Source organism: Sceloporus undulatus, chromosome 1 (assembly GCF_019175285.1).
Source record: "Sceloporus undulatus isolate JIND9_A2432 ecotype Alabama chromosome 1, SceUnd_v1.1, whole genome shotgun sequence".
Lineage (NCBI taxonomy): Eukaryota > Metazoa > Chordata > Lepidosauria > Squamata > Phrynosomatidae > Sceloporus > Sceloporus undulatus.
This window is the reverse complement of record NC_056522.1, coordinates 97,889,293-97,898,995: the sequence shown is the minus strand read 5'-3', so window position 1 is coordinate 97,898,995 and position 9,703 is coordinate 97,889,293. Positions and strand designations below refer to the sequence as shown.

The 9,703-nt window shown below is 41.7% G+C and overlaps 1 protein-coding gene and 1 long non-coding RNA gene across 2 annotated transcripts in view; one reads left to right on the top strand and one right to left on the bottom strand.

Annotated features, from left to right (window-relative positions):
- The window catches only part of ARHGAP18 (Rho GTPase activating protein 18), a 137,802-nt gene extending 137,272 nt beyond the window's left edge, over positions 1–530 (bottom strand). Inside the window, exon 1 of the mRNA XM_042445642.1 lies at positions 334–530. Coding sequence (XP_042301576.1) covers positions 334–377 — 44 coding nt within the window. The 5' untranslated portion in view covers positions 378–530. The remainder of the gene's footprint in view (positions 1–333) is intronic.
- Positions 1–3,512, top strand: part of LOC121919246 — a 20,845-nt gene extending 17,333 nt beyond the window's left edge. The window contains exon 3 of the long non-coding RNA XR_006101421.1: positions 2,443–3,512. This is a non-coding gene — a long non-coding RNA (uncharacterized LOC121919246). The remainder of the gene's footprint in view (positions 1–2,442) is intronic.
- The last annotated feature ends 6,191 nt before the right edge of the window (positions 3,513–9,703 follow it).

Genomic DNA, 9,703 nt, shown 5'->3' with positions numbered 1-9,703 from the left:
TAATAATAATAATAATAATAATAATAATAATAATAATAATAATAATAATACGTCAGTATCAGCATCAGCCTCCTCCCCTAGTTGGTGTTTAGGAGCTCACCTCCCCAAAGCCCCAGGCAGCTTCACCAAGTCAGGAATATTCTGGAGAAGTGAAGTCCAGAAAAAAAAGTCCCTGGAGGAGCCAAGTTTGGGATTCCCTGGACTCTGTCTGAAAAGCCCAAGCCTCCCAGCTCTGCTCAGGTGGGATCCCTTTCCTTTGGTGTCGCCCTCCATCTGAGGACCTCCTGGGAGGCTTGGGGGGGGAGGTGATGGGGGGAACCCCAAGGGCCTTACCTGAGATGCAGGTAGTGCACCAGCTTGGTCACCATGGTCACCATTTGGGCGGGATCCACCTTCGCCCCTCCGAGAGGCTGGATGTGGCCAGAGAGAAAGAGGTCCCAGCTGGCTTGCCTCTGTGCTTGGCGTCCTTGCAGAGGAGCAGAGGAGCTGTCTCTTCTTCTCACCTGCTCCGAGGTGGAGGAGCCCTGCTGCTTCTTCCCTCTGGCTGCTGAGGGAGGAGAGGGCAGCGGAGGGGCAGAGGGGCTGCTGCTTCTCCTCCTCTGCTCCCCCGCCTCGCCAGAGCTTAAGGGCGCCCAGAGCAGGCTCTCTGGCCGCCAGCTGTCGTCGCCTAATCGCTCCCGAGGAGTCCTTCCTTTCCACTGACCTCCGAGGCTGGATGGAGAGCTCCTCTGCAGAGAGGAGGAGGAGGAGGAGGAGGAGGCCTTGCTGCCAGGCAGCCTGGCTGGGGCTTGGCTTCCCTGCTTTGAGAGTCAACAAGCAGAAGCTCAACCTCCCTCTCCCCACTCCTGCCCCCCCCCACTGATGTGGGACCAGAGGTCCTCCTTTTCCAGGACATGTCCTCCGTTTCTGCCCAGGAAGAAACCCCTCAAACGTCTTCTCAATCCATCTGAGGAAGTAGACAAAAGGTGAATTTCTTTAGGGACTTGAACCTGTATCTCCTATGTCCCCAGTCCAACACTCGCAGGATTCAAGGATATAGCCCTGTTAGTCTGTAGGATCAGTATATAGAGAGATCTTGGCTGCATCCACACTGGAAATAACCCGGTTTGGCACCGCTGTGACTGCCCTGGCTCAAGGCTATGGAATTCTGGGAGTTGGAATTTGTGGGGTTCCATTCTGGGCCCCACAACAAACTTCAACTCTCAGGATCCCATAACCTTGAGACAGGGCAGTTAAAGCAATGCCAAACCAGGTTATTTCTTCAGTGTGGATGCAGCCCTTGTATGTACCACCTTTGAGTGCAGACTGAAGCCTAGGAAAGCTCATGCTACCAACATCTTTCTTTCTTTCAGTTGTTATTATTATTATTATTATTATTATTATTATTAAGCTTTATTTATATAATGCTGTAAATTTACATAGTGCTGTACATACATATATACATACATACACACATAGACTTCAGTCTAGGAAAATATCAAAATAGATAAAATAGACCTGCCTATGACATGCATTCTACAAAACTCATTAAATAGTGTCTAGAGAGATCTTGTATGTAGCACCTCTGAGACTAACTGAAAGGAAGAAGCTGGCAGCAGGAGCTTTCCCAGAGGAAGCAGACTGAAGCCTAGGAAAGCTCATGCTGCCAACTTTTCTTTCTTTCAGTTGTTATTATTATTATTATTATTATTATTATTATTATTATGAAGCTTTATTGATAATGTGCTGTACATTTACACAGCGCTGTACATACAATCAATTAAAACATATAAAATAAACCTGCCTATGGTGTACATTCTACAAAAATCATTAAATATAATACATATTAGTACATGGTAACAAGTTAGTTTCAAAGGTGCTGCAAGATCTCTCCACATACTGATCCTACAGACTAAACAGGCCCATATCTTTGAAAACATCCTCCATTTGGAGAGCATGGATTTATCTGTCTAGAGAGTTTATCACACAGGAGGGATCCAGTGCAAAAATGATTTAAAGTGGGGAAAAAACTTCGCAAAGGCGGGTTTATTATCAGATGACATCCAGGTTAACCCAACATTAACCCAGACAGAAAATAAAAAAGACATGCAAAAGCGCAATTGATTTTCAGATGCATCGCTGTTAAGGTGCATTAATGCAACATTAACCCGGCCAGAAAGTAGACAAAGCAGGATTCTTTTTACTTCTGGAAAATCCTAAAGGTAAAAAAGAATCATGTTTTGTCCACTTTCTAGTCAGTTTAATGTTGCATTACCTCTGATGTGTCTGAAAATTGATTGCACTTTTGCATGCCGTCTTAAGTTTTTTGTGGGGGGGTTAAATCCTGTTTTAAATCCCATTTCTGCATGGGATGCCTCCTGTGTGATAACCTTCTGGAGTGTTTTTAGGTTTTATTGTGTAATTAATGTCTTACATCTTACTTGAGTATCCTACATTTTGCAGTGCCTTGTCCTCCTTTGCCATTGGGACATCTGGTCACCCTGCTGGAAAACTCCTCTGCGAGGAAGAGGGCTTGCCACACATCCTGCGGGGTGTTTTGAGTCCCTGCTTTTACAATTTGCACTACAGGCAGAAATTCAACAGGGAAAGAGTCCTTCTCGATTCCTCTCCCCCCCCCCTCAGTTCCCCACAACTGGTCGATCAGGGTTTACGAAGGGTCACTGAGCAGTGTAAGTGAAGTTCTGCACTTGAGCCAGTGTAAAGTTTTCCAATAAACTTTATGATATAGAGGAAGATTTTATGGTTCACAAGATGTCTAACCAATAACAAAGGTTCTGCATCATCTACTATTAGCCATTCTTCTACAGCCATTTTATCTTCTGATTCATGATGAAATGATGCAGAATGACACTATTCACATTGTCTGAAGCAAACATAAAGAGAGAGAAATTAAACCCTTCGTCATTACTTGAACAGATGGTAATTGTAGGTACTTAAACTAAAAAGCAAACATAATTTAATCACATTTGAAAGATATTAAAAATCAAGTTTAATCTTTAAATATTGATACTGATTAATATAGGTTTAATTATATGATGTTATTTGGTGCATATTAGATTATAGTTAATGCAATTCAAAACACTTCTGGTCCCAAGCATTTCAGATAAGGGAGAGTCAACTTGTAATATTTGTAATATGCCACTAAAGATTTACCAATTGTTTAAGTGGGAATTGTCTATTTAAAATGGGAAGTTCTGAGAAATACTGTAACATGTATAAAGAGGCAGAAAAAGGTTGGACTTACATACAGTATTTTGTTGTCCTTTACTTGTAAAGTGCCATATATACTGATGGAACTATGTAAGTAAATTATGATAATGATGATACACATTTTTCACATTAATATTCAATATTACATTCCCTAAAAACAATAAGCAGAACACACCCTACTTTAAAAATTGTTAAATATATTTTAAATTTAATAAATTTTGCTAGCAGGTGTTTAACTGTGGTTTCCTGCAATTTTCCTCAACCTCAGCTCCTCCAGAAGTGAATCTTTCTGTTATTGAGCTTGATGCCAACTACAATAAGGTGGTACGCTGAGGGGCTAAACAGACCACTCCTTTGGAGTAACCTGCTGCCACCCCTTTCAGCGCCTTATTGGGGCCGCAGCAACTAACTGCTGCAGCCTTGATCCAGCCTTTCCCCAACACTAACAGGAATGGCAAAATGCTGCTCCTTTAACTCCAGAGTAATAAAACATTGAATACATCTGGGACAACCCCTGGATGCTTGGACAGGAAGGGTGAATAGAAACACAGCATGAGATGAGGTGAAGGGTATGTTCTTTGATTGCTTTGTGATGGGACTCCCTTTGTCTCCATTACAAGAGGAAATGTGAAGGTGATCAGCCATCCCGTTCAGCATTTATTTTATTCCTATCTGGATCTCACATATGTCCTCAAGTCAGCATCAGGGACGTAGCCAAGGGGGGAGGGTTCTTGGGGTCCGGACCCCCCCCTCCATAGAAAAATGAATGGTGTGTGCTGCTGCGCCGCCGCACCCAAGCCCCATTATAATGGTGGCACTTAGTCTGGACCCCCCGCTTCCTAAAATCCTAGCTACGTCCCTGTCAGCATGATTCCTTACACATGTAACTTGCTAGTTTACACAGGCCATTGTGAGCTCTTAAAACATGCCTAATGCTAGATATGAATTATGAAACCCCATATCTAGCAAGAAGGATGTAGGGCAGTGGTTCCCAACCTTCTTAATGCCGTAACCCTTTAATACAGTTCCTCATGTTGTGGTGACCCAAACCCATGAAATTATTTTTGTTGCTACTTCATAACTGTAATTAAATAGGTGTTTTCCAATGGTGTTAGGCGACCACCATGAAAGGGTCATTCAACCCCCAAAGGGGTCCCAACCCACAGTTTGGGAACCACGGATGTAGGGTAACAGTACTCTCCATGTTCTGATAATTGTCCAAAGTCCAACATATAGCACAGCATTCACATGAATCCTTCTACAGATGTGGAGAGCTTCCATAACAACAATAGATGTTCTTATTAATAAGTGTGGTTACAGGAACCCCAGTGGCAGGTGGTAGGTCTGGTCTTATTATTTCATCAATGCATGATGCCCCCTTCACTTGAGTAGCATGTGAAAATGCTATATACTGAGTCAGAACACTGGTCCGTTTAGCTCTGTGAAGGGTAAGTAAGTCAGTGCTTACATGGTTTCAAATTTAACATTAACATACTGAAGTTCTGATCTTTTTTTATTTTTTCTGACTTTTCCTGGGCTTCATATTCCATATTCTACTGCACAAAGCTCAGGATTTAATCAATGTCATGGCAGCACCTAAAGAGTGACCATAATGTGTTACATAGTAATATGTATTCTAATATAAAGTGCAGTTACATTTTAAATGAGTCTGCTTCTCTCTTTTTTTTAAGTGAATAAATATGCCATATGAGCCTACACAAAATGAAACATTTTAAATAGTTTTTAATTTACTTTTTATTTTCTGTTTGAAATTCTGGACAGTTAAAAAGATATTTTCTTATGTGGTAGAGTGAAATCCAACTGTTGATTTCAATTGGAATAGGACAGACAAATCAGTGGAACTTATATAAGTGCTGACTTGCCAAGGTGCCAGTGATTTAGTGGATTTACTCTAGTTAGGACCAGCAATTAGATTTAGTCCTTCAAATCCTTTATAAATCTCATATTTGAACATTTGCATTAGTCTACTTGGTGTTGGGTTAAAATACTTTGTAGCCCAGTAGCAAAATTGTAAGACTGGAATATTTGTCATTTTGAAACTTCAGAAGTGATACAAAGGTTAGGATCAAAATAAAGATTCAATCATCTTACTTAGTAGAACAAGATTGCTGAAGCTCCTGCTTTAAATAAAAGACATGCTGTTAAGAATAGAACCTGATTCACCCATGGATTAAACTGAGTCATAATCCACTAAAGATCTGCATCATAAAGCCCTGCGCTATTAAGTACACATTCAAAATGGGTGATAAATCATTTACAGCTAATGGAATTATATGCATTGCTATATGCCATTTCTTGTTTTCTGACTCATGCTTAGCATACATCTGTAATGCTATGCATAAGGTCAGTCATGGGATTTACTCCCAACATGGGTGTATAGGATTGCTATTTCAGTTCTAAAGCAAACAACTTCAAACATATTTTTTTACAAATATCTAACAAATATCATAACCCATGCATGATCTAATGAATATAAGAATTCTTTGTGGATAGTTGTACATCTCCACTGTTCTGAGTGAGTTACTTAAAGCCACAGGCAGGAGGTAAAGTGTATTAAGGAGATAGTTGCTGCTACATTCTGTAACCAATGTCCACATTCATTCTGTACACTTTTGTTTCCTGGCCAATTAAACATGATAGTATTTGTGCCATGTGTTAGAATGAAGTGCATTATTTGCTTGTCATGCTTATAAGGCTAATATTTGGCAGAAACTGACACAAAAAAAAAAAAAACCTAGTGACATTCCACTGTACAATTCCAGGTCAAGGAGAAGGACCATATAAGAAACCTCTCCTAGATGAAAAAAAAAAAAATCTGCTTTACCTTGCACTGAGTCCATTGTCTTTTCTTCTTACTTGGCTTTCCTATGGCACAGGGTCAAATTATCATGCTTGTGGGGCTGGGGGTGGGTGGGTTGAAGGACCTCCAGCTTCTTTCAGAATCACAGAATCACAGAATAATAGAGTTGGAAGAGACCGCAAGGGCCATCCAGTCCAACCCCCTGCCATGCAGGAAATCCAAATCAAAGCATCCCTGGCAGATGGCCATCTAGCCTCTGTTTAAAGACCTCCAAGGAGGAAGACTCCACCACAGTCAGAGGGAGTGCGTTCCACTGTCAGACAGCCCTTACTGTCAGGAAGTTCCTAATGTTGAAGTGGAATCTCTTTTCCTTCAGATTGCATCCATTGTTCTGGGTCCTGTTCTCTGGAGCAGCATAAAATAATCTTGCTCCCTCCTCAATATGACATCCCTTCAAGTATTTACACAGGGCTATAATATCACCTCTTAACCTTCTGTCCTCCAGGCTAAACATCCCCAGCTCCCTAAGTCGTTCATCATAGGGCCTTTTGTGTAGGTTGGTTTTCTCATTGTTAAGAAGGCTGCCAGGATAGGAATCGGGGGGTAATGCTTTAAAATTGGAAGACTCAAGGAGTGTCATTTGTGGATATCATTAAGTCCCTGTTTATCTTCCCTACTCTCTCCCAATACAGTGGTACCTCGGGATACGAAATGATCGGGTTACGAAATTTCCGGGATACGAAAAAGTTGGATTGGCAAAAACTGTTTCGGGTTACGAAATATTTTTCGGGTTACGAAATTCATTTCGGCGCGAAATTCAAATGCTGCAAAGTGCAGCTATAGGCTTTCCAGTGCTAACGGAAAGCCTTTTCGGGTTACGAAATTTTCGGGTTACAAAAGGAATGGCGGAACGAATTAATTTCGTAACCCGAGGCACCACTGTAATTTAAGCCCTGCACATTACCCTTGCTGGCAAAACGCTGCAGAAGGAGGCAGCCACACATACTGAACAGCTGTTTTTGTTGTGTGCCTTCAAGTCATTGCTACTTTACAGTGACTCTAAAACCATATCATATCATAGAGTTTTCTTGGCAAGATTTGTTCAGAGGAGGTTTGCCACTGTCTTCCCCTTTGCCACTGGGTTTCATGGCTGAGTGGGAAATCAAACCCTGATCTTGAGTTGAACCCTCAAGATCTCCGCCCTCCACAACTGCCATCTGCCGGCCTGAGAAGGAGTTGGCCAGGCAAGTCCACTTCCATCAGGTCTAAGCCTGAAGGAAGGAGACTCCGCCCTCCATAACTGCCATCCGCCGGCCTGAGAGGGAGTTTGCCAGGCAAGTCCAGCTCCATCAGGACTAGCCTGGAAAAAGGAAGAGCCCTCCCTCTGTAGCCAAGGGTCTGTTAGGGGAATTTTATTATGTTGTTATTAGTCCAAATAATGCAAGAGGGGGCTGGCTACAAGAGCCCACCAAGATCGTCTCCCGATGTGTATACGGAGAAGACCAGGGGATCCCAATAAATAAAGCTGAGACGGATATTAATAACTAAATGTCTACTTTATTGAACAAAAAAAGGGGGAACACACACACAATGCACACACACACACACACATTCAAGGCTCAGGAAGAAAGGTTGGAAATGTGGAAAAGATGTTTAGGCTTTGCTAATGGTATACTCACCAAGATGTAGTCTTCCTCCGGGAAGCGAATGGGATGTTGGACAGTGAGACAGATCTGCTCCGCAACCTGGGTTTGAGCAGAAATGCCGGCTACCAAAAACAGAGGTCTGACTGACGTGGAGTAAGTAGACCTTGCAAATGGCGCCCTGAGCAGCAAAAGTGGGGACTTTTTATAGGCCAAATCTGGCCTGAGGGCAGAGAGTTTTGGTGATTGGAACAAAGGTGTTTAATTGCTTTCTTTCACCTGGATGTCTGGGTCTGATAATATCTATGACTTAAGCTGTTCGGACAACAGACTCGAGGAGGGGTGATAGCTCCGGGGAAGGTAAATATTTTACTCTTCCTGGCTTAAGATAATCCCTTCACGCGACATCCCAGACCTTCTAAGATGTTAATGTGGCTGTTTCTCTAAGGAATGTGTACATGTCTTGTCGCCTTGCCAGTAATGGCGGTCAAGCTAGGAGTCTGGCCAGGGGTCATCCAAGGGTTATCATTGATTCCAAAATTTATATGAAACCAGCATGGGTAACACCTCCAATCCATCTGACTTGGTCCAGGCCTTAGAGGGAGAGAAGAAGCACTGGACCTCATCCCCTTTCCCTCCATCATTCCCTTCTCCTTTTGTTTCGTGTCTTTTAGATTATAAGCCTGAGGGCAGGGAACTGTCTGATTAAAAATAATATTGTAAGCCGCCCTGAGAGCCATTAGGGCTGAAGGGCGGGATATAAATGCCTAAATAAATTTTAAAAAAACACCCAGGTCTTGAGCCAAACCACCACACCAGACTGGCTCTCTGCTGAAAAGTATGTCTGTACTACTATAAAAGACTATGAGGAGAAGAGAAAGAAGGCATTATCACCTTCTCTAATTACTGTTACTTCATTTCCAAGCTGATTCCAGTTGCTGGAACTTATACTTTTTTGGACTACAACTCCCAAATATGCTTAATATGTTTTTATATTCAGGCTTTTAATCTTGAATTATTTTAAATTGTTTATATTGCTGGCTATGCTGAGATGCTATTTATTTATTTATTTACTATATTTATACCCTGCTTGTCAGCCACAAAGACTCTCAGAGCAGCTTACAGATGATAAAGATTGGAGAGAAAATGTTTTAAACAAATAAAGATAATGCTTTCTTCTTCTTCTAATCAGATTTTCTAAATCATGTTGGTGTTTGTGCCAATTTTGTAAGATTTAAGTTTGGAAAATGTGAGTCAACATATGAAACATGGTGAACAGCAAACTTAACATCAGAACTGCAGAAGTGGATCCAACCATCTGTCCCTTGCCATGCTTATTGCTCTTGTTCTTGTTGTTAACTGCCCTCAAGTTGGCCCTGACTCATGGCGATCCAGGAGACATCTCCAAGACCCTCTATCCTCTGCTGTCCTGGTTAAGTCCTCCAGATTCAGGCCCATGGTCTCCCTGATTGAATCCATCCATCTGGTGCAGTCTTTCTTTCTGATGTTTCTGAGTTACTCTTGGGGGTTTGATGACCAAAGAAATATATAAACAGACTTTTAAAAGAAGGTTATGATTGGGTGTGCACATGTATAATTCTTTGTGTCAGTGCTCCTAAGTCAGTTACTAATCAACAGATCAGGGTAATGCATCAGATGTTCATTAGTCTCAGAGATATACCGCTCTATTGTAAAGATCCTGTGAGTTCAAGGCTAATGAATTTTACTGTATACTACAACCAGATAGTTTATTTCTTTTTCATTCTAGAGTGGAGATCTAAGCTAGATCCACTCCCCTTTAGTTTCAGTGCTGAAAGATGTGCTAGAAATTAATATAGTAAAGTGACCATAATACTTTTGAACTAAATCTGGCATTAGTGTTTAAGGTAGAACTCTTGAAATCAAAGGAATTCATATTGGTTATGACTGCTCAGTCTCAGTAATTTTATCAGGTGTATGCTATGTAGGACTAATTAAGTGGGCCCTTGGTATTCACTGGAGTTTGGTTCCAAGACCACCACCACCACCA